General features: G+C 44.2%; 1 protein-coding gene across 3 annotated transcripts in view; it reads right to left on the bottom strand.

Annotated features, from left to right (window-relative positions):
• The window catches only part of LOC106579830 (triple functional domain protein), a 139,018-nt gene extending 113,337 nt beyond the window's left edge, over positions 1-25,681 (bottom strand). For all 3 annotated transcript variants that reach the window (XM_014160062.3, XM_045702163.2, XM_045702176.2), the window contains exons 1-2: positions 25,451-25,681; positions 13,853-13,909 (exon numbers count right to left, since the gene is read on the bottom strand). In XM_014160062.3, the coding sequence (XP_014015537.2) occupies positions 13,853-13,909; positions 25,451-25,520 (127 nt within the window). In that variant the 5' untranslated portion in view covers positions 25,521-25,681. The remainder of the gene's footprint in view (positions 1-13,852; positions 13,910-25,450) is intronic.
• Between the last annotated feature and the right edge of the window lie 503 nt (positions 25,682-26,184).

The raw sequence follows: 26,184 nt of genomic DNA, 5'->3' as shown, positions 1-26,184 counted from the left end.
ATGGTACAAAAGTTTTTGGGCACAGACAACAGCACAAAAGGCAAGAAGGTAGAGACAACAATACATCGCGTGAAGCAGCCACAACTGTCAGTAAGAATGTCCATGACTGAGTCTTTTAATGAAGAGATGGAGATAAAACTGTCCAGTTTGAGTGTTTTTTGCAGCTCGTTTCACTCGCTAGCTGCAGTGAACTGAAAAGAGGAGCGACCCAGGGATGTGTGTGCTTTGGGGACCGTTAACAGAATGTGACTGTCAGAACGGGAGTTGTATGTGGAGGATGAGGGCTGCAGTAGATATCTCAGATAGGGGGGAGTGAGGCCTAAGAGGGTTTTAAAAATAAGCATCAACCAGTGGGTCTTATGACGGTATACAGAGATGACCAGTTTACAGAGGAGTATAGAGCGCAGTGATGTGTCCTATAAGGAGCATTGGTGTCAAATCTGATTGCCGAATAGTAAAGAACATCTTCCCGCTCGTGAGCACCCTTACCTGCCGATCTATAAATTACGTCTCCGTGATCTAGCACAGGTAGGTTGGTCATCTGAATCAGGGTTAGTTTGGCAGCTGGGGTGAAAGAGGAGCGATTACAATAGAGGAAACCAAGTCTATATGTAACCTTAGCCTGCAGCTTTGATATGTGCTGAAAGAACGACAGTGTACCATCTAGCCATACTCCCAAGTACTTTTTTGAGGTGACTACCTCAAGCTCTAAACCCTCAGAGGTAGTAATCACACCGGTGGGGAGAGGGGCATTCTTCTTACCAAACCATATGACCTTTGTTTTGGAGGTGTTCAGAACAAGGTTAAGGGCAGAGAAAGCTGAGAAAGCTTTTTTGTTGAGCATTTAACACAAAATCCTGGGAGGGGCCAGATGAGTATAAAACTGTATCCTCTGCATATAAATGGATGAGAGAGAGCTTCCTACTGCCTGAGCTATGTTGTTGATGTAAATTGAGAAGAACGTGGGGCCTAGGATCGAGCCTTGGGGTACTCCCTTGGTGACAGGCAGTGGCTGAGACAGCAGATGTTCTGACTTTACACACTGCACTCTTTGAGAGAGGTAGTTAGCAAACCAGGCCAAAGACCCCTCAGAGACATCAATAATCCTTAGCCGGCTCACAAGAATGGAATGGTCTACCTTATCAAAAGCTTTGGCCGTCAATTAAAATAGCAGGAGAACATTCCTTTGAATCAAGGGCAATGGTGACATCATTTAGGACCTTAAGGTTGCAGTGACACATCCATAACCTGAGCGGAAACCAGATTGCATACCAGAGAGAATACTATAGACATCAAGAAAGCCAGTCAGTTGATTATTGACAAGTTTTTCCAACACTTTTGATAAACAGGACAAAAGAGAAATAGGCCTATAACAGTTAGGATCAGCTTGCATTCCAAGCGTTCCAATGTTCTACCTACCAACCTTTTTTCTGTAGTCATCACTGTGTTAGAGACACATACATACGACAGCCTCTTGAAATATTAAACATTTTAATGCCAGTGCACTTTTTCTCAACAGAAATGTCCATCATACTTCATTCCTTTTCACTCAGGCCTGGCTAAGCGGTAGAGATCTGAAACAATCTATAAAAATCCAAAAATGTAATTGACAACATAATGGTGCAGGCCTGTGTGTATCTCCTGTTTGGAAGAGTCATTACGATTATCTTACAGATCTGTCAGTTACAAATTAAACCATGGCAGTAAATATTCTTACAATCTGTTGAGTCAGGCACCCACTTCTTCACCCTCAGATTCAGGCAGAAGGGCGTTTACGGTCTGAGTACGTTATCTGGGCCAAAATCAAAACTCCCTCCAAGCCTCTTTATACAGACTAGTTCTGCTTCATGGGTTGTGGTGTCCAGACCAGATGAGAGCCTTGCATCGTAGCTAGCAGCCAGGATGCCTTTGGATTACCTTAGCCAAGATAATGGTAATAGTGATGGCATGGTACTGGAGCAGGTCCAAGTCGACACAGTCAGAGATTATGACCTCCTCAGAGGGGCTGAGCTCTTTCTGTTCAGTTACGCTGTCCTGCCCTTTGGACAGGCTCAGTCTACAGCTATCGCTCCCCCAGAGGGACAAACAAGCCACATCACACCAAATCCTCACAGCACGGTGAGATAAATAAAGCATAACAACTCTACCCCCCACCAAACCCCCCACCCCAAAAGAAACATAGCCTAAGTAACACATCTACGACAATAAACAACACCATTGCCCTCATCATGTCTGCAGCAATTAATTTAAAATGTTTAGAAAATAGTCCAAAATAATTTCTTAGTCATTCAACACATGACCACCCGCTTTGCTTTCAGCTCGGTGACCTAATTTGCCACTAGAGGATGAAATGAAAGGACCCATTATCTACAGGGATCTCTGAAAGGAGAGGAGAGCAATGGAGGACAAACAGTATCAAGTGTCAGGATGAAAGAAAGACTCCCAACACCCAAGGAGAACATGAAGACTGACCAGACCAATCCATGTTCCAAACTAAATGACATAGGTCATGTTCAGTAGGGCACACTGTAGCACAACGTTTTGAAATGAAAAACTAAAATAAGTGTTTCTTATTGAATAAGTGCAGGTAGTCGTTCCCCTGCTTCCCTCCGTTTTGAAAAATGTTCTCCCTACTGGAAAGTGACACAATCATATTAGCCTCACGATAACTGAGCTAATCCCATTCTGATGAGCACAGTCATAATCAGCCAGTTGTAAAAATGACTGGTACAAGGGCAGCAAGTACAACTAAACAGATGAATCATAGACAAATACATTACAATATCAGAAATAAATAGCTATTTGAGAATGTCCTGATTCAGCACCGACTGACTCCATAAATAGGCCGATGTTTGGTGAAGAAAGAAGAGAGACTCACTAGCCATGCAACCATCAGGGATGAGAATATCATTCCACAAGGTAGCTACTTTACAGTCCTGTGGAGAGAATCTGCATGGCCATGTCTTTTCCCTTCTCACACCATTCAGCTCATGAACAAGTCAGGTAGCAGCAGAGAGGAACGGCCCTCACTAGAATAGCTTTAGCTCCATGGACCAGGGCATCAGTGAGGAAGGACGGTGCTTGCTATCTGCTATCTTCTGTGTTCTCCCCAGTGCTCTGTATGAGAATGTCAACAGGCCCCTGTGCTAAGAGCTTTAGAATAGAACCAGCCAAGCCCCATCCATCTCCCTTTACATTACAGTCAGTGCATCACCACCACCACCTCCACCCAATCCAATCTCTGGACCATTAGAGCTAGCTCTGCCTTCTTATTGGTTTGTGTAGGGGAGGAGGGCCCTTCCAGAGGTCCTCTCTCACATGCATCAGTGCTCTCTAGCAACAGAACCGGCAGTGTTCTCTCTGAGGTTGTGTCCCGTCCCTAGTCCGTCCTCTGAGGTGTGTGTGTGTATGCGTGTGTGTGTGTGTGGGGGGTTGCGTCTCCCCCTTGAGGGCCTGCCGTCAGGCTGTGTTTTGTCCTCTCTCTCTCTCTCTCTCTCTCTCTCTCTCTCTCTCTCTCTCTCTCTCTCTCTCTCTCGACTACAAAGTACTGTGAACGGTGTGTTATGTTGTAACTTGTAACAACTGCAAGCCAGTACATTCATTTCAGCTAGATCCAGCTTTCCTGGAACAATGTTCCTTTTGGCAGCGCACCACATTAACTCATCTACAGTAATCCATTCATACTGACCACATTGCACTAAAGAGTCAAATCCACAGGTAACAAGCTAATCCAGAGGAAGTGGTAACCTAGTAACATGGATGTGTTTTGGGTAAACTAATAATACACCGGTTGAAGTTGCTGTGGCTGGAACGAGGTGTGATGATGAGTTGCCTTTCCTGACACCCAGTGGATAATGCATTGTTCAGTCTGATTGAACCAGGCTAACACAGAGAAAGTGAGAAAGTGAGCAGAGGCTCAGTGGCAGGGTGTATTAATAGGCAACCTGGATCAGTACCATGCTGCCTCTCTGTCACCCTGCCAGGACGCTGAGTCTCTGAGTCTGATCTGAGACCAGTCAGTGTTTGTCTTCATCAATTCATCAACAGACCAGGACTATAGTCTCAATACGCAATAATGGATGTTTGAACCACAGCAAGGCCTGTGTTGTCTCTGTATGAAAAGACTGTTGGTTTCTTGCAAGTCATTTGATTACTTATATATTATTATATATAAGGCTCAGTGGAGTCAAAAACTCGATTTTCCTGTGTTTTATATATACACTGCTCAAGAAAATAAAGGGAACACTTAAACAACACATCCTAGATCTGAATGAAAGAAATAATCTTGTTTCTTTACATAGTTGTTTGTTTACATAGTTGAATGTGCTGACAACAAAATCACACAAAAATAATCAATGGAAATCCAATTTATCAACCCATGGAGGTCTGGATTTGGAGTCACACTCAAAATTAAAGTGGAAAACCACACTACAGGCTGATCCAACTTTGATGTAATGTCCTTAAAACAAGTCAAAATGAGGCTCAGTAGTGTGTGTGGCCTCCACATGCCTGTATGACCTCCCTACAACGCCTGGGCATGCTCCTGATGAGGTGGCGGATGGTCTCCTGAGGGATCTCCTCCCAGACCTGGACTAAAGCATCCGCCAATTCCTGGACAGTCTGTGGTGCAACGTGGCGTTGGTGGATGGAGCAAGACATGATGTCCCAGATGTTCTCAATTGGATTCAGGTCTGGGGAACGGGCGGGCCAGTCTATAGCATCAATGCCTTCCTCTTGCAGGAACTGCTGACACACTCCAGCCACATGAGGTCTAGCATTGTCTTGCATTAGGAGGAACCCAGGGCCAACCGCACCAGCATATGGTCTCACAAGGGGTCTGAGGATTTCATCTCGGTACCTAATGGCAGTCAGGCTACCTCTGGCGAGCACATGGAGGGCTGTGCGGCCCCCCAAAGAAATGCCACCCCACACCATGACTGACCCACCGCCAAACTGGTCATGCTGGAGGATGTTGCAGGCAGCAGAACGTTCTCCACGGCGTCTCCAGACTCTGTCACGTCTGTCACATGTGCTCAGTGTGAACCTGCTTTCATCTGTGAAGAGCACAGGGCGCCAGTGGCGAATTTGCCAATCTTGGTGTTCTCTGGCAAATGCCAAACGTCCTGCACGGTGTTGGGCTGTAAGCACAACCCCCACCTGTGGACGTCGGGCCCTCATACCACCCTCATGGAGTCTGTTTCTGACCGTTTGAGCAGACACATGCACATTTGTGGCCTGCTGTAGGTCATTTTGCAGGGCTCTGGCAGTGCTCCTCCTGCTCCTCCTTGCACAAAGGTGGAGGTAGCGGTCCTGCTGCTGGGTTGTTGCCCTCCTACGGCCTCCTCCACGTCTCCTGATGTACTGGCCTGTCTCCTGGTAGCGCCTCCATGCTCTGGACACTACGCTGACAGACACAGCAAACCTTCTTGCCACAGCTCGCATTGATGTGCCATTCTGGATGAGCTGCACTACCTGAGCCACTTGTGTGGGTTGTAGACTCCGTCTCATGCTACCACTAGAGTGAAAGCACCGCCAGCATTCAAAAGTGACCAAAACATCAGCCAGGAAGCATAGGAACTGAGAAGTGGTCTGTGGTCCCCACCTGCAGAACCACTCCTTTATTGGGGGTGTCTTGCTAATTGCCTATAATTTCCACCTGTTGTCTATTCCATTTGCACAACAGCATGTGAAATTTATTGTCAATCAGTGTTGCGTCCTATGTGGACAGTTTGATTTCACAGAAGTGTGATTGACTTGGAGTTACATTGTGTTGTTAAAGTGTTCCCTTTATTTTTTTGAGCAGTATATTTCCACACTATGAGGTTGGAATAATACTGTGAAATGTAAAAATATATAATAATGCCATTTTATTGTAATAGCTATTTGAAAAGACCACTGGAGTTATGGCATGCCTGGTGACATCACCAGGCGGTCAGTTAGTTAATAGACTGCTGCGTCGAGGCTGCCTATTCCTTTATGACATTAGGTGATGCCTAATGCTGTCCGTAATATGGATGTGAGCTTTCTAAATCCATTAGCTTGATGAGAAGGTAGTAAATGGTTGTGCTTTCACTGTCAGTTTTGATTTGCAGTTTCGCTGCTGTAGCTAGCTGCAGCTAAATACTGTAACAGGCTCTGCTAGCTGGCGGTGATTGGGTCTTTCTCAATATTTGCCACATGGGCTTTTATTCGCATTCTAATTCTGCAGATTAAACTCAGAACTATCCTTCGTCCTGTTCGAACCACACAGTGTGGTTCGTCCTCCCGTTGGAGCTCTCTGTCACAGTGCTAGCCGTGCCACTAGAGATTCTGGTTCGAGTCCAGGCTCTGTCACATCCGGCTGTGACCGGGAGACCCATGGGGCGGCGCAAAATTCGTCCAGGTTAGGGGAGGGTTTGGCTGGCAAGGATGTCCTTGTTCCATTGTGCACTAGTGACTCCTGTGGTGGGCCAGGTGCAGTGCACACTGACACAGTTGCCAGGTGCACGGTGTTTCCTCTGACACCTCGGCTTGGTTGGGTTGTGTTTCAGAGGATGCACGGCTCTTGACATTTGCCTCTCCCGAGTCTGTATGGGAGTTGAAGCGATGAGACAAGACTGTAACTACCAATTGGATACCATGAAATTGGAGAGAAAAAACAGGGAAAAATAAATAATAATAATAACCATGGACGGGGCTGCTAGGGTTGGCTCAAACAGTCTGATAGATCCTAATTCCCAACGACCTTCCATGCTTTGGTCTGTTTTAACCAGAGAAGGAAGTGGTTTCTGGAGCTCATTTGATATTCTGTTATACTCTGCTCCACAGAGAGAGGCCAGGGTAGGGAGGAACTAAGGGAGGGGAGGGGAGGGGTGGGGAGTTGGGGGGAGGTGGTGACACGTCAGCTTTCATTACTGCTCATGAATTACTTCCATGTCCCTTGCGTATGAAGACGCACGGAGGCAGTTAAGGAGTGGGAAGGGAGAGACTCAAGCAAGCAACTGCTCACAGGCAGCGGCCCGGAAGCAGAAGAGGAGAGGAGGAGAGTGGAGGCATGTTAACTTAACAATTAGCATTAAGACTGGTTGTAATGGAGTAAAGAGCACAATTAGGTGGGCTGTGGGACTAGGTCTGTTGTGTTGTGCTGAAGGCAGGCAGGAGGGACAGGGGGACAGGGTAACAGGTAGACGGAGGGGACAGGGGAGCAGGGTCGAGGCATCATACAGGTTGTCACACCTCCTACTCTTAGGGGCCAGGGGGTGTAGGGGCATAGGGAATGGCAGAGTGGGGCCAGTTGGACCCCTGTGGTGTATGACATGGAGACAGCTGTGCTGGGTCATACAGTCAGGGGAGTAAGGGAGAGTAAAGGCGAGAGCAGTGTGCAGCCTCTAACAGGATCATTATGAGGTGCTGGGCTTATAATGGTACAGCTTGGATCCTCACAGCAACGGTAGAGTATCATCAACAGCATCATCTTCAGCTAAGGATGGCGGCAGATGAGATTAAAACTGAGATGGATGTTAAAAGACTAAAAAAGAGGAGACAGAAAGATATATAGAGAGAGCGAGAGATAGACAGACAGACAGACAGACAGACAGACAGATAGATAGATAGATAGATAGATAGATAGATAGATAGATAGATAGATAGATAGATAGATAGATAGATAGATAGATAGATAGATAGATAGATAGATAGATAGAGACAGGGAGATATATATATATATGCCTCCTTGCAGCATGCCTAAGGCACGTTCACGCAGATGAGCAGGGACCCTGGGCATCTTTCTTTTGGTGTTTTTCAGAGTCAGTAGAAAGGCCTCTTTAGTGTTCTAAGTTTTCATAACTGTGACCTTAATTGCCTACCGTCTGTAAGCTGTTAGTATCTTAACGACCGTTCCACAGGTGCATGTTCATTAATTGTTTATGGTTCATTGAACAAGCATGGGAAACAGTGTTTAAACCCTTTACAATGAAGATCTGTGAAGTTATTTGGATTTTTACGAATTATCTTTGTAAGACAGGGTCCTGAAAAAGGGATGTTTCTTTTTTTGCTGGTTAAATAAAGGTGAAATAAAATTTAAAAAATAAAGAGGCATTACCAAGGTACCTATTGAGATGGGATGATAATCTACTAAGGGTCTTCTATTGTGCTACTAACCAATAAGAGTCATCCTGAGTGGCACAGTGGTCTAAGACACTGCATCTTACTGCAGGAGGCGTCACTACAGTTCCTGGTTCGAATCCAAGCTGTATCACATCCGGCCGTGATTGGGAGTCCCATAGGACGGCGCACAGTTGGGCTGGGGTAGGCTGTCATTGTAAATAAGAATTTGTTCTTAACCGACTTGCCTAGTTGAATAAAAAATAACCTTCAGTGATTTGTGCTGAAAAGAATTTAAAGACTCTTCTGCATTATAATGTAATATAGCATTATAATCAGTTATTTGTTCATGCTATTTTCCATATTACAAAAGCTTTTCATTTTCTAAATGACATATTCTGTGTATTGTGGGAAAGTGTAAGCAAAAGATCTATGCGGCTTTTGCAGCATGTCTTGCTGAGTGTGGTGATATTGACAAACTGTCGTCCAGGACTTTTATCTGGATGCAAACAGAGAACCAAGCTGTACTGCTGCTGTATAAAATCAGATATTTATGGAAATAGGGTTCTCCATCTGCTGTATATCGCTCCCTGCCGCGTAACAGAGAACAGTGAACACACTCTGGACTCGTTCTGTGTGTAAACATGAGACTTAATGGTCCTCAAAGGGATTTCCTGGAATTGCTCTCAGAATAAAGATGGCAGCCAGAGACGTGTCTCTGTTCTTACTTTAGGGAATCCTAAAGTCCTGCTGCGCCATGTGAGATGTATTTGGCTGTATGTACAGTTGAAGTCGGAAGTTTACATACACCTTAGCCAAATACATTTAAACTACATTTTTCACAATTCCTGACATTTAATCCTAGTAAAGATTCCCTGTCTTAGGTCAGTTAGGATCACCACTTTATTTTAAGAATGTGAAATGTCAGAATAATAGTAGAGAGAATGATTTATTTCAGCTTTTATTTCTTTCATCACATTCCCAGTGGGTCAGAAGTGTACATACACTCAATTAGTATTTGGTAGCATTGCCTTTAAATTGTTAACTTGGGTCAAACGTTTCGGGAAGCCTTCCACACGCTTACCACAATAAGTTGGGTGAATTTTGGCCCATTCCTCCTGACAGAGCTGGTGTAACTGAGTCGGGTTTGTAGGCCTCCTTCCTGTTCTTCGGCTTGCAAGCCTCCCCCTTTTTCATCCAAACATAACAATGGTCATTATGGCCAAACTGTTCTATTTTTGTTTTATCAGACCAGAGGACATTTCTCTAAAAAATATGATCTTTGTCCCCATGTGCAGTTGCAAACCGTAGTCTGGCTTTTTAATGGCGGTTTTGGAGCAGAGCCTTCTTCCTTGCTGAGCAGCCTTTCAGGTTATGTCGTTATAGGACTCGTTTTACTGTGGATATAGATACTTTTGTACCTGTTTCCTCCAGCATCTTCACAAGGTAATTTGCTGTTGTTCTGGGATTGATTTGTACTTTTTGCACCAAAGTACGTTCATCTCTAGGAGACAGAACGCGTCTCCTTCCTGAGAGGTATGACAGCTGTGTGGTCCCATGGTGTTTATACTTGCGGACTATTGTTTGTAAAGATGAACGTGGTACCTTCAGGCGTTTGGAAATGACTCCCAAGGATGAACCAGACATGTGGAGGTCTACAATATTTTTTCTGAGGTCTTGGATGATTTCTTTTGATTTTCCCATGATGTCAAGCAAAGAGGCACTGAGCTTGAAGGTAGGTCTTGAAATACATCCACAGGTACACCTCCAATTGACCCAAATGATGCCAATTAGCCTATCAGAAGCTTCTAAAGCCATGACTTTTTCTGGAATTTTCCAAGCTGTTTAAAGGCACAGTCAACTTAGTGTATGTAAACTTCTGACCCACTGGAATTGTGAATTATAAGTGAAATAATCTGTCTGTAAACAATTGTTGGAAAAATTACTTGTGTCATGCACAAATTAGATGTCCTAACCGACTTGCCAAAACTATAGTTTGTTTATCAAGAAATTTGTGGAGTGGTTGTCACGCCCTGACCTTAGAGAGCCTTTTTATTCTCTATTTGGTTAGGTCAGGGTGTGATATGGGTGGGCATTCAAGTTGTTCTATTTTTTTGTTTGCCGGGTATGGTTCCCAATCAGAGGCAGCTGTCTATCGTTGTCTCTGATTGGGGATCATACTTAGGCAGCCTTTTTCCCACCTTAGTTTGTGGGATCTTGTTTTTGGTACTGTGCTATTTGCCCTACTGAATGTTACGTTTTCGTTTGTATTTGTTTTGTTTTTGGTGTTCATTTAATAAATTAAAATGTACGCCTACCACGCTGCACCTTTGTCCGATCCTTCCATCGACGAGCGTAACAGAAGATCCCACCACCAAAGGACCAAACAGCGTGGCCAGGAGAAGCAGGGATCCTGGGCCCGGGAGAAAAGGGAGTGGAGGACATCATGGACATGGGAGGAGGTTATGGCAGGGGACAAGACCCTGCCATGGAAGCAGGCGGAGGCAGCGAAGGAGGATCAACGGCGACTCCGAAGTTCACGACCACGACGGAAGCCCGAGAGGCAGCCCCCCCAAAAAATGTTGGGGGGGGGCACACGGGTTGGTCGGCGAAGCCGAGGGGCAAGTCTGAGAGCGAGGAGGAATATTGGGATAGACTGAGCAAGAAGTATTGTGAGATAGTTGAAGGGGGTAATGAGGTAGGGTGGATGCATTGGTGTCTGGAGCAAGACAGTCGCCGTGAGGAGCGTGGGACCAGTCAGGCACCATGTTTTGCGGATATACGCAATGTGTCTCCAGTGCGCATCCACAGCCCGGTGCATTCTGTGCCAGCTCCTCGCACTTGCCGTGTGAAAGTGAGCATTCAGCCAGGACGAGTTGTGCCGGCTCAGCGCTCCTGGTCTCCAGTACGCCTCCTCGGTCCAGGATATCCTGCGCCAGCTCTATGCATTGTGTCGCCAGTGCGCCTTCACAGCCCATTGCGTCCTGTGCCAGCGCCCCGCACTTGCCGGGCTAAAGTGAGTATCCAGCCAGGATGGGTTGTGCCAGCTCTACGCTCCAGACCTCCAGTGCGCCTCCATGGTCCAGTATATCCTGCACCGGTTCTACGCACCACGTCTCCAGTGCGCCTCCACAGCCCAGTACGTCCTGTGCCTGCTCCTCGCACTCTTCCTGAAGTGCGTGTCCCCAGTCAGGTACGTCCTGTGCCTGCTCCCCGCACTCGCCCTGAGGTGCGTGTCACCAGTCTGGTGCCACCTGTCCCGGCTCCATGCACCAGGCCTCCAGTGCGCATTCACAGTCCAGAGCTTCCGGCGACAGTTCCCAGTCCAGAGCTTCCGGCGACAGTTCCCAGTCCAGAGCTTCCGGCGACAGTTCCCAGTCCAGAGCTTCCGGCGACCGTTCCCAGTCCAGAACTTCCGGCGACGGTACCCAGTCCAGAGCTTCCGGCGACGGTTCCCAGTCCAGAGCTTCCAGTAACGGTTCCCAGTGCAGAGCCTCTGGCGACAGTTCCCAGTCCAGAGCTTCTGGCGACGGTTCCCAATCAGAGGCAGCTGTCTATCGTTGTCTCTGATTGGAGATCATACTTAGGCAGCCTTTTTCCCACCTTAGTTTGTGGGATCTTGTTTTTGGTACTGTTTGTTTTGTTTTTGGTGTTCATTTAATAAATTAAAATGTACGCCTACCACGCTGCACCTTGGTCCGATCCTTCCATCGACGAGCGGTGACTGGGGACACGCACTTCAGGAAGAGTGCGAGGAGCAGTGGTTGAAAAACGAGTTTTAACGACTCCAACCTAAGTGTATGTAAACTTCCTACTTCAACTGTTTGTTTAACGACAATAGACCATAGGCAAATGGTTCACATAGTAAATGTCGATTGTTGTTACTCACTTCATACTGTATGATCGTATTCATCTCAGTAATACAGTCTGAGGGAGTGTGTGAGCGAGAGCTAGCGAGCCTCTCCTCTCCTCCTGCTTTCAACAGACATGAAAGGAGTGCTCTCATGTTTTAATGCATGGCCTATCGTAGCCCTCCTACGCCCAGTCTTCCTAGTCCAGTCCTCCTAGCCCAGCCCTCCTGTCCTAGTCCTCCTAGCCTAGCCCTCCTAGCCTAGCCCTCCTATCCTAGCCCTCCTAGCCCAGCCCTTCTAGCCCAGACCTCCTAGCCCAGCCCTCCCATCCCAGCCCTGTCACCATAGCAGGTCTGATCTCTACTGACAGCACAGGCAGAGGTTTGGCAGCGACCAAAGACAGGCCCTCCTCTGGAGAGCAGATATTTTTGTGTGTGTCGGTCTCTGCCACAGGAACACAGAACAGAGCAGAACTGCTCCTACTGATCCTGATCCACAGCAAGCCCCAATTAAGGGAGAGACAGTTCTGTGTTCTGCTGGGAGATTATAGTAAGGTGTAGCCTATACACTTCAATTACACACAATCTTACACTTTCTGTTCTGCTAAGATCTTCCAGAAAAAAATGCATTGCTATCAGTAAGAAAGACAGGCAAAGAATGATCATAATGTTTGCCTGAAAGACATACTGATGTTCTGTATTAGACTGATACAAGCATATCAATATGGAAAGAGAATTGTAATTTGCTCACAAGAACATGGCACCTAGTGCACATGGTAGATTTTTGGCCACCAGCAGAAGGTAAGCTAAAATAATCATGACATAACATAGCCTACTTCTCCTACCTATGTAGCATTCAAAATATCCAAAGGGAATTTTCAGCAGATAGAAAAATGTTTGGTCAACTTTATTGAATAATTCACACATTACCGTTATCCCCTCTAGCCAACACAGTCCATCTTTAGTAAGAGCAGAGTCAGCAAATTTCCTAATTGAAACTCATTATTAACCCTATATAATTAACTTGGCACCTGAAACACCTGCAAATTAATGTGTAGCCTCTAACAGATTCATCATAGTAGATACAAATGTGTTAAATATTTCACTTCACCTAACAGAATGTGGAAAACTACCGATCAGTAACCAGTCAGTCTAGGTGTGAAGTTTGGACAGTGAGTTTTTTAAACTTAGGCCTTCTGAACATAAAGAACACGGAGGCCGTGATGGCATTCAGTTAATAAGCAGGTGACAGTCCGGTTGACCACGTCCCAACTAGTCAAGTGCGGTGAAGTGTAGCCGTGTCTGTGTGTGTGTGTCTGCCTATGTCACCTTGTGTCACCTTGTTGAGAAATAAGCAGGTCAGTGACCAGTTAGCCATGAAGAACGTCACGGGTGAAAACTCTATACTACATTAACCTTCAAGACTCCATGTAGAACCTAATAGGAAATGACTACACACAAGAAAGCATCATGATGAAAAAAATACACCGGTAGGCTCTGATGGCACTGAGTCAGTGATGAGGACCTTCAGTTAAACCAGACCCTCTGTACTTAACTTTCACTCTCAATCAGCTGGGGTGCACTAAGAGCAGGTCACTGTCAACAGCAGCCATGTAATATACTATATATAGTAGGTGTGTATGTACAGTATACCCATGTACCTAAGCAGAGAGATAAGGGGAGCTCAAACGAGAGGTCATTTCATCTCTCTCTCTCTCTCTCTCTCTCTCTCTCTCTCTCTCTCTCTCTCATGACGAGATATGATAGGATCTGTTTCTGTTTCTTCCCCAAACCTGACCACAAACATGCATAAACAGATATCTGAGAGGGTATCCCAAAGCAAGATGTCACGTCATACGCGTAGCACAATTATACAATACATTCCGCAGACAAAGCTAAATAATGAAGTAAATAAATTACCTGCTTGTTGACTGGGTCCGTCCAGTTTGGGCTCACATTTTGAAAGAGGGAGAGAATCTAGAAAAATTAAGATGAAAAATAATGGTCAGTGAATGAATGCAGTGGCCTGGCTTTGAGAATCTCTTCCGACCTTGAGCCTGTGATTATTGCCTGCAGATGAGAGGAAAAGGAAGAGCTGCTTTGATCCCAGTATCTGGCTAGTCAAAGACATGAAACAGCATGAGACATGGGCTGTGTCACAAATGGCACCCTATTCCCAATACAGTAGTAATTCGTTATACAGGGAATATTGTACCATTTGGGACGCAAACAGAATTGAACAAGAAGCCACCAAATGACTTACAGCTGACAAACTGATACAGGAATGAATCATGATATAGAACTCCTGAGTGGGAATCTGTAGATCTTTCTACCGCCACCCGCCTGAAAAAAATGATATATTTGAAGCAGAATGCTGGATAATTCACCTGGAGTCATTAAAGTTAAAGTCTGTCATCATCTGCTCTGATTTTTACTGTAGCATATTACAGTGGGTTAAGTGAGGCTTTCTCTTCATTCTGACTGAGACTGACTCACTTCTATGCCTATGGCAGTACTGTGGTGTTGTGGGCTGTTGGCAGTACAGCCCTGTTTTCTTTCTGGGTCATTCATCTATCAGTGGCACGGGATAGCTCCAGCTTAGCTCTACTTTGCCTGCTTCTCAAAAGACAAACAAGCATATGCTGCTGCTAGGGATTAAATGGGCGGCGAACTGCAGTGGCTATCCGATGTTAACGGCATTGTGGATTTGATGTTAAGCTATATTAAGCTCACAATTAAAGTGTCTTGAAGACATCTGACGGGGAATTGACATGATGATGATCCAACAGAAACCTCCCCCATCCACCCCAAAAAAACCTTGCCTTTCTTTAACTAACACTTATTCACTACATTTACTTACTGTGATAATGTGGTTGTCTCACCTAGCTATCATCAGGTGAATGCACTAACTGTAAGTCACTCTGGATAACAGTGTCTGCTAAATGACTGAAATGTAAAAAAAAAGAAATGGAATGTAATTATAGACTAGAGGGTCCTCTGCTGTGAGACGAAGCCTTAGGTTTTGTAACTGGCATCTTACATTGTAGCTCTGGCATTGTATCACTGGCATCCTACTCTTGCCTATTCACCTAGGGGCTTTCAAACATGGAAATGGCTATGAGTTACAGTCAGTTACATGTCTAACTATCCAGGGTATGACATCTAAAAGTGAAGCAAAAATATCTCTCATACAAACAAACACCAACTTGAACGGGGTGAATGAGATAGACAATATTGTATTATGTGGATTTTAGTTAAGTTTGCTTGTTTTTATACAAATCTGAGCAGCGGCGCGTGATCTATTTAAACCAGGCGACCACTGGCAGAGTGCAGCACGAGGAGGATCTAAACATGTTAGTGTCTTCAAAGGGGAGAGGATGTTTCGCTCCGTGTGGAGTTCCTGTTTGACAGGCTGTGCACAGCTGTTCACTGGAGACAAGCAGAGGGAGGGCACACAGCTGCAACCACACCACACCAAACATCCCCTAGCTCAGTCCCACTATGGGCCATGCTGCTTTGATTCCCAAACTGAGCCCTGTCTGCGTGTACGTGTGTGTGTGTGCCTCAACCTCATTAAAAAGAGGAAAGGCATGTTCTCAAAACATAACAAAGGCTTTTAACAGTATATGATTTTTAATATGCCGTCCTGTATGAACGACGGGAAGGATCAAATGCGCGCGTGTGTGTGTGTGTGTGTGTGTGTGTGTGTGTGTGTGTGTGTGTGTGTGTGTGTGTGTGTGTGTGTGTGTGTGTGCATCTGAGTTTATTATTACCATCAGAGAGAAGAGGGGTGTTAATACATAAGCTCAGAAACACATAAAACCCTGCTGCGCTGTTTGATATCCCAGTTAGTCTCTGAGAGGGAAACAGACTGGAAGGCAGGCCGGCCGGCAGACAGACACCTAGGAGGCCAGGGTTCTGAGATGAGATGCCCTGATTCCAGACGCCTCCTTAGTGCTGTGTGTGTGTGTGTCTGGTAGGGTGTGGGTGGGTGGCTGAGGTTGACTGATGGATAGGAAATCCTCTCTTATCAGATGAGGGATTTCAATGAGACACACAGGCAGGCTCAGCCCACAGCCACTCTTCTTCTTCATGGCCCACAATACCTTTTTCTTTCCTTCCTTCCTGGCCCCCAGGCAACGTGGGTGGCAGGCTGAAGCTGCTGTGATTGATACCTCTATATCCTTGACTGAATTAAGCCATCCCTTAGGCTAGTTATTGACTTCACTCTGCATGCTCAATTCCTATTTATTGACATTGACGGTTATCTGTATGCAAATCTGGATAGTTTACCCAAATTACAAAATGCCATATTGGTTTCCTTTCCCTGTAAGCGTTAGACTTAGTGTTTATTTTATTTTATTAGGATCTCTTTTAATCCTCATTTGGACTAATCTTCCAAGAGTCCTTAAACATTAAAATACAATACAATCGCACTTAACACACTGTTACAAACAACGGACATAATACACTGCCATATTCACCAGATAAATAATCTAACAGTCTGAAAAGATAGATTGGTTCCTTCCTCTACCATAGTCCTGCACAACCTTCCAATTTATTATATTTAAGTGGTTCTAAGTATTGTATGAATTTATACATTGAAAGGTTTCTGGTTTTCTCAGATAAATTATTACATTTCTTTATTACTCTGAATCGAAATGTTATTTTGCCTATTTCTCTTCTCTGCCGAGATAAGACATAGATGGGGACAATGTATTTATTGTAATGGCTGAATGTCTATCTCTTAACAACTGAAACCATTGTGTAAAAAGAACTACCATTTTAAATGGTGTACATTGTGAAATAAAATAAGCATGTGTTTTTCTATGATCTTGTTGATTGATGACCATCCAAGAGCATTGTGCATGACTACAAGAGAAGAATCATATCTCCACCGTAAAACAATCCTCGCTGCTTTGTTCTGTGCAATCTGCAGCCTCCTAATGTCACTTTCTGATGAACCACAGGACAGTAGTTCACCTGACTACCAATTCATGCTTGGGTTGTTTGCTTAAGAATCTTTCCCGGTAAATATTTTTCTATCCTTCTGATCACACATGCAGTTTTAACAATTTTCTTTCGATTTCTTCCACACAACTCGCATAGGCCTACAGTTCATGATCTGTACTACAGAATTGTGCACAGATTGCTGCTTTGAGTGAGATGTGGCCTGGTATAGTTCTGTGGGTCAGTGAAAAGCCTGGTACCTCTAACTAATCTATACTATAAATGCCATGGATCTCATAAAAGACATTCAGCAGGCTGCTTTTTAAACAGCTCTACAATAAACATAAGAGTCAAGCAGCACTAAAACATCTGCTCTCCATTGTGAGCATACAGTGGACTCGCTGAAGAGAGGAGGGGGAAACCAAACCACCAAAGTGAGTCTGGGAAAAACAGAACAGCTCCAGTCAAAAGCTCTTCTTTTTCCAATTATGAGGAGGATGGCATGATGGTGGCTGGGCTGAGGCCGTTTCATGGTGCAATGCCACTCTGGGCTGATTGCTTCTACTCCACTAGAAGCAACTGCCAATTACTTTGCAATAGAATGCAAGAGGATTCTTTCTGACTGTAGAATATGTATAAAAGCAAGCCATGATGGTCTACTCCACCCTGACTTTAGCCTTAACTACTCTATCATTTGCAGAGGTGGTTTTTCTGTTCTTCCTTTCGTTCGCTCGCTCTCTTTCTCTCGCTCTCTCCCCCTCTCCCTTTCTCATGATGTGAATTGATTCTGGAGCATCTGATCCCTACTACACTACACCATTATTATGACACAGCTATGAAGACTTTAGTTGGGTCAAGTCTGTTCCACAGCAGCAGCCAGTAGACATTTTATTACATAACACTTAAGTTTCCACTTCGATAAGCATGATCCCACGGGGTGATAACGCTGGATCACAGACAGTACAACAATTTGGCTCACATTACAGGCCATTACAGGCCAGTCTAATTAGGCCTAGTCATAATCTCATTTTTCATTCCTAAACGTACAAAGACATTTAGAATTTTCATGTCCAACAATTGATGGTAAATAGATGATAACTGTGACCTTTCTATGGCATAATATTACCACTAGAAAGCAAGTCATATTTAAATGGAATGGGGACATAATAATTTAGTAAAGGGGATTTTCCAAAGAACCAATCAAATGAAAGTACTTGGCAAACCTCAGCCTGCTCTGAGCTGGATAGTGGAACAATCATGTACACAGAAAATATCCTGATTTATACCGTTGCCAATGTAACGGCCATCCTCTCACAAGAACAACCCCACTGTGTAATATGGCAAATGGGAAAAGCAAGGCAGCTATGTGGTGGAAAATGGCACCTGACTACAGGACAAAAATAGAAGGTACTTTGACATAGTAAACACTATATCTTTGTTGGAACCATTGGTCTCATTAAACCACTGGTGGTATGATGGATGACTAGTATCTTATTACCTTGGGTTGGCAGGTAGCCTAGTGGTTAGAGCGTTGGGCCAGTAACTTAAAGGTTGCTAGATCAAATCCCTGAGCTGACAAGGTAAAAATCTGTTGTTTGTGGGCTATACTCGGCCTTGTCTTAGGATGGTAAGTTGGTGGTTGGAGCCATCCCTCTAGTGGTGTGGGGGCTGTGCTTTGGCAAAGTGGGTGGGGTTATATCCTGCATGTTTGGCCCTGTCCGGGGGTATCATCGGATGGGGCCACAGTGTCTTCTGATCCCTCCTGTCTCAGCTTCCAGTATTTATGCTGCAGTAGTTTATGTGTCGGGGGGCTGTTACATCTGGAGTATTTCTCTTGTCTTATCCGGTGTCCTGTGTGAATTTAAATATGCTCTCTCTAATTCTCTCTTTCTCTCTTTCTTTCTCTCGGAGGACCTGAGCCCTAGGACCATGCCTCAGGATTACCTGGCATGATGAATCCTTGCTGTCCCCAGTCCACCTGGCCGTGCTGCTGCTCCAGTTTCAACTGTTCTGCCTGCGGCTATGGAACCCTGACCTGTTCACCGGACGTGCTACCTGTCCCCGACCTGCTGTTCTCAACTCTCTAGAGACAGCAGGAGCGGTAGAGATACTCTCAAAGATCGGCTATGAAAAAGCCAACTGACACTTACTCTTGAGTTGCTGACTTGTTGCACCCTCGACAACTACTATGATTATTATTATTTGACCATGCTGGTCATTTATGAACATTTTAACATCTTGACCATGTTCTGTTATAATATCCACCCGGCACAGCCAGAAGAGGACTGGCCACCCCTCATAGCCTGGTTCCTCTCTAGGTTTCTTCCTAGGTTTTGGCCTTTCTAGGGAGTTTTTCCTAGGGGGGTTTTCCTAGCCACAGTGCTTCTTTCACATGCATTGCTTGCTGTTTGGGGTTTTAGGCTGGGTTTCTGTACAGCACTTTGAGATATCAGCTGATGTACGAAGGGCTATATAAATAAATTTGATTTGATTTGATTTTGTTCTGCCCCTGAACAAGGCAGATAACCCACTGTTCCTAGGCCGTCATTGTAAACAAGAATTTGTTCTTAACTGACTTGCCTGGTTAAATTAAAGACCTTGTAAATCAAAGCTGCCTGATTGCACTACAGCATACTCATTTGAAAGCATGGAATGATGCTGTGTCATAAAAGTTAGTAATACCTCACACATTTTTCGTCTTGTTCTTAAAAAGCAAGAAAAATTATCATAATTCAATTACACAATTCATTCAGTCTGCTATCCTTAAAAAGCCACTGAAAATGACCTCCTGATTTGGGTCATTGAAAGCTAATGGGCAATGCCACAGTACGCTATGAATAGCCAGCGAGCAGCTCTGCATTACAACAGCTTACAGTACAGTGAGGGATGATCCCTGTTAGAGTCAACTCACATCAAACAGGCCAAGACAACCTTATGCCTTCCCAAAATTCTGTATACAGTCGTGGCCAAAAGTTTTGAGAATGACACAAATATGAAGTCTGCTGCCTCAGTTTGTATGATGGCAATTTGCATATACTCCAGAATGTTATGAAGAGTGATCAGATTAATTGCAATTAATTGCAAAGTCCCTCTTTGCCATGCAAATGAACTGAATCCCCCAAAAAACATTTCCACTGCATTTCAGCCCTGCCACAAAAGGACCAGCTGACATCATGTCAGTGATTCTCTCGTTAACACAGGTGTGAGTGTTGACGAGGTCAAGGCTGGAGATCGCTCTGTCATGCTGATTGAGTTCGAATAACAGACTGGAAGCTTCAAAAGGAGGGTGGTCCTTGGAATCATTGTTCTTCCTCTGTCAACCATGGTTACCTGCAAGGAAACACGTGCCGTCATCATTGCTTTGCAGAAAAAGGGCTTCACAAGCAAGGCTATTGCTGCCAGTAAGATTGCACCTAAATCAACCATTTATCAGATCATCAAGAACTTCAAGGAGAGCGGTTCAATTGTTGTGAAGAAGGCTTCAGGGCGCCCAAGAAAGTCCAGCAAGCACCAGAACTGTCTCCTAAAGTTGATTCAGCTGCGGGATCGGGGCACCACCAGTACAGAGCTTGCTCAGGAATGGCAGCAGGCAGGTGTGAGTGCATCAGCATGCACAGTGAGGCGAAGACTTTTGGAGGATGGCCTGGTGTCAAGAAGGGCAGCAAAGAAGGCCACTTCTCTCCAGGAAAAACATCAGGGACAGACTGATATTCTGCAAAAGGTACAGGGATTGGATTGCTGAGGACTGGGGTAAAGTCATTTTCTCTGATGAATCCCCTTTCCGATTGTTTGGGGCATCCAGAAAAAAGCTTGTCTGGAGAAGTGGGTGCCAATGTAATAACTAGGTAAATAGTAAATACATACTATTAATAGACACTGAGTGTACAAAACATAAGGAACACCTTCCTAATATTGAGTTGCACCCCTCCCTTTTGCCCTCAGAACAGACTCAATTCGTCAGTGCATATACTCTACAAGGTGTTGAAAGCGTTCCCACACGGATGCTGGCCCATGTTGACTACAACTCTTCCCACAGTTGTGTAAAATTGACTGGACGTCCTTTGGGTGGTGGACCATTCTTGATGCACACGGGAAAATGTTGAGAGTGAAAAACCCAGCAGCTTTGCAGTTCTTGACACTCAAACCGGTGCACCTGGCACCTACTACCATACCCCGTTCAAAGGCACTTCAGTCTTTTGTCTTGCCCATTCACCCTCTGAATGGCACACATACCCAATCAATGTCTCAATTGTCTCAAGGCTTAAAAATCTGTCTTCAACCTGTCTCCTCCCCTTCATCTACACTGATTGAAGTGGAATTAACAAGTGACATCAATAAGGGATCATAGCTTTCACCTGGATTCACCTGGTCAGTCTATGTCAGTCTATGAACAGGTGTTCCTAATGTTTTGTACACTCAGTGTAAAGTGAATATAAGCTTACAGTGCAATAGTTTGAATTCCTTGGGACATAGACCTAAAACTTTGTGTGGGCTGACATCATAGGCATGCTACTGAGCTGCTGTAATGAGCCTCATCGTCAAGTGGACTATGAGTTATGACCACCTCACAAGAGGATGACTCAGTATACAATGTGGGATCTATACAATGTCTGTGGGAATGACATAATAACATCCATCTGTCTACCTCATCACAAGATAATGACGAGGAATAATAGATGACTATGACTAGCACAACATCTCCATGACTACCACAACAACTCCAAACAGAAATATGTCTCCATAAACTGAAAAGAATACTGTTTTGATAGTTGACTTCCCTAAATCATCAAGCTATGGCTTATGTTATGCATATCAACTTCCAATACAGACTGTCTTGTATATCACCGAATTAGATACTCTACAAAGGTGAATACTAAAATTAGCCCAATTAAATGACATTTAACAACTTCAGCCAGGCCGTCTAGTAAGTACAGCCATACGAGTCCAAAAAGGCACCCTATTCCTACCCTGGTCAAAAGTAGTGCACTATATAGGGAATAGAGTGCCATTTGGGACAGAACCAAAGTCCTACTCGAGATTAACTAGGGCATCACAGTGGGTGCACCCAGAGCTCCCCAAACTAAAGAAATGTGTTTCAGTGCAACAAGAAAGAGCAACTTTGTGCCAAGATTTCAACGCTTAACAAGCCAGCAGCAATTAGGAAGCCTGCTGGAGAGGTTACAGAAAGTGGGATGGCCTTTTCTGTCCTTTCACTGTGGCTTCAGGATGAATGGTGTTGTAGGATACTGACAGGCCAAACAACATATCCATGGTTGCATCCCAAATGGCACCCTATTATAGTGAATATATTCCCTATATAGTACCTCAAAGGCATAGGCCTCTGGTCAAAAGTAGTGAACTATATGGAATAGGGTGTCTTTTGGGACTCAGCCAACATATCAATTGCTCCTATCGTATGCTTGGACACAGGTATGGGTCATGTTGTTTGTGTTGTGTTTCACTGGCCTCTCTCTTACACCGTCATGACTAGCTATCCCAGTTTTAGCATCTACATAATATGCGTGAAATTTGAAAGTCTAAATGCATCACCATGCAAAAGACTTAATAGCATGAACACTGCACAAAAAACAACCTTATTAGCCGATATATCAAGCTAAGCTGAGTCCTTACAGTTAACAATAATAGTAACAGGTGAAATGGGCTACTCAAACCTCAAAGAATCTAGACAGAGACCATTTACAGGAAAATGTTGTTCATGCACATCATTCAGGTTCATGTTGTTATTGTTAACTCCCAGGACATGGTCTATAGAAGCTACAGCAGAAAACACTGGCCACATACCAACTGTAGACTGAAACAATAGAATACAATCCATTATAGCATTCCAAGCTGTCTTAAAGAGACACTGAGATAAAATATTTGTGGTAACTATGGGAGAAAGGAACATAGGCCGATTCATATATTTCTACCTTGTTAGAGATTACCATCAGTTTATAGTTCGAGGTCCCTTGTCTCCATTAATGTTGGGACATTCCTTCACCAAACACATTTCCTAACATTGTCTTTAGACAGCTCTTTCTTAACTTCCTTTACCTCCAGACTCCAGTGACCTAAAAGCTCAAGTCAATGCTATGTAACATGCATACACTAAAGAATAGAATAGAATGTATTGTATAAATCATTAGGCTATATCAATCATCTTTCCAAAACACTCAGTCCTTTCTTCACTTCAGCTTGACCCTGTCTGTCCCACTCAAACTTCCGTCTGTGTGTCATCAATGGGGATGGTGGGAAACAAACTTCTTGACCAAGATGCACCAGACCAGGTGCTACAGAAACAGCTGAGCGCAAACAACAGCTGCTCTGACTGTGGATCATCTGAGGTGGTCTCATCGTGGTCATAGGATGTTCCCAAGACACCTAACAGAATTACATTCTTACCCCAATTAATGTGGGGGGAAATGTTGTGTACATTGTGTTAGGTCATTATTCTCTGATCCACCTCTACACAGACGACACCATTCTGTATACTTCAGGCCCCTCTTTGGACACTGTGTTAACTAACCTCCAGACGAGCTTCAATGCCATACAACTCTCCTTCCGTGGCCTCAAACTACTCTTAAATGCAAGTAAAACTAAATGCATCGATCAATCGATCACTGTCCACACCTGCTCGCCCGTCCAGCATGACTACTCTGGACGGCTCTGACTTCGAATATGTGGACAACTACAAATACCTAGATGTCTGGTTAGACTGTAAACTCTCCTTCAAGACTCACATTAAGCATCTCCAATCCAAAATTAAATCTAGAATTGGCTTCCTATATCACAACAAAGCATCCTTCACTCATGCTGCCAAACATACCCTCGTAAAACTGACCATCCTACCGATCCTCGACTTCGGTGATGTCATCTATAAAATAGCCTCCAACACTCTACTCAACAAACTGGATGCAGTCTATCACAGTGGCATCCGTTTTGTCACCAAAGCCCCATACTCTACCCACCATTGCGACCAGTACGCTCTCGTTGGTTGGCCCTCGCTTCATACTCGTCGCCAAACCCACTAGCTACAGGTTATCTACAAGTCTCTGCTTGGTAAAGCCCCGCCTTATCTCAGCTCACTGGTCACCATAGCAGCACCCACTCGTAGCATGCGCTCCAGCAGGTATATTTCACTGGTCACCCTCAAAGCCAATTCCTCCTTTGGTCATCTTTCCTTCCAGTTCTCTGCTGCCAATGACTGGAACGAACTGCAAAAATCTCAGAAGCTGGAGACTCATATCTCCCTCACTAGCTTTAAGCACCAGCTGTCAGAGCAGCTCACAGATCACTGCACCTGTACATAGCCCATCTGTAAACAGTCCATCTATCTACCTACCTCATCCCAATACTGTACGAAGAAAAAAAAAATGTATGAAATGTATGCATTCACTACTGTAAGTCGCTCTGGATAAGAGCGTCTGCTAAAATGACTAAAATGTAAATGTATTTATTTATCTTGCTCCTTTGCACCCCAGTATCTCTACTTGCACATTCATCTGCACATCTACCATTCCAGTGTTTAATTGCTATATTGTAATTACTTCGCCACCATGGCCTATTTATTGCCTTAACTTACCTCATTTGCACTCACTGTATATAGACTTTTTGTTTTCTTTTGTTCTACTGTATTTTTGACTGTATGTTTTGTTTATTCCATGTGTAACTCTGTGTTGCTGTTTTTGTCGCACTGCTTTGCTTTATCTTGGCCAGGTCGCAGTTGCAAATGAGAAGTTGTTCTCAACTAGCCTACCTGGTTAAATAAAGGTGAAATAAATACAATTAAAAAATGTAATTGACTAGAGAGAAAAATAATTAGAATGTATACCAGAGATAAACTCAATAGTATTAGATATGTTAAAATAAATAACACTAATAACACAATCATCGGAATATTTTGTAAGGATTAATTTTATAGGGATTCGTGTATTGCCCTGATGGACTAATGGGTATCTAAATAAACAAAACAGCAATAGAAAAAAAGTGATAGTCTATTCTGGGTTATTCCATAACATATTGTATGAGAGTAAACAGGAAGATGTGATGTTTCCGTAGGATACGTAGGCCTGGCCTAAAACTCAGTTATGTTCCAGATCTTCACCTGGGCGGCATCATAGGCTACAGTTTGTTTACATGATAGGCTATCACAATCTACAGGATGTGGTTCTGACTAACAAGCAGCTCACTGCAAAAGGTTCGTTGGCCACGACGCAGGGTACAGAATAATCGAAAGATGTAGTCTACACACATCTCGGGATAGGGATACATTTATTACATTTCATTTCTAGATTAGAAACCATCCACGACACGTATGTTTTTTTTTGTTTTTTTTACATTGAAGTGTGCGTAATTTACTATAATCCGAGGTTGACTCTGTTATCATATTGGAATAAAAGCAGAGAGGATGACAGGGAGCCTGTTGAGGAGAATAATAATCGTATCTCTCTAACGCATCCACCCACCGATGGCTGAATTTGTTGATCAGTTTACCATCTATACGGAACAATGTAGATGGCATTATCGATACAGTGGGCTACCGGAGGTGCTCGCCCCTCTTTCACTTACCGGACTTGAAAAACGCCGCTATGTCGGCCGCATCCTTAGCAGCCTCATCTATTCCCTCTCCAGAGCTCATGGCTGGAATACCGATATGGAAAAATAATGTCCAAAGAATTGACTTCCTCTAGATTTTCCGAGAAAATGGAAATGCAACACCATTGAAATTATATTCTACTGTAACACGCAGGCAATCTGTTCTATCTTCAATAGGCAAGAGACCTCCATCTTGGCGAGAATGAAAATTCTTATTACCGATCGGCGGCGCTCCAGAGCCTGAGCACAGAGGCAGAGGGGGAAGTCCGTTGATAAAGGGGAGGTCTTGTATGGGGTCTCTGGCCCTGCAGGAATATCCCTGATATTTTGAGGCATTGTGCGCCACAAATGGGATGAAAGGGGAGCCAAATCATAAAGGCCACTTAGTGTAGCCAGGGTGCCAGTCTGTTTCTGCTCTCTTGCCAACTCCTTTCGGAATTATAATGTCAAACATGTTTTGTTTCGTTTGACAATGACAGTGGAGTTGGTAAAAGCACAAACAGATCTGGGACCAGGTTACACTTGACCACCAGACATGATGGAATATAGACATATACCTATCATAGGCTATCGTAGCCAACAGGAAAAGATAGCTAGGAGATGTTATTTATCATAAAATGTTATTTATCACAAAAGCACTTCCTTCACTGGGAATAATCAAGACATTTCGACTATTTATCTGATCCTGACTGGCCTGGTGTTATTAT

This window comes from Salmo salar, chromosome 02 (genome assembly GCF_965601325.2).
Source record: "Salmo salar chromosome 02, fSalSal1, whole genome shotgun sequence".
Lineage (NCBI taxonomy): Eukaryota > Metazoa > Chordata > Actinopteri > Salmoniformes > Salmonidae > Salmo > Salmo salar.
Note: the sequence above shows the minus strand (reverse complement) of the source record. Positions and strands in the feature narration are given on the sequence as shown.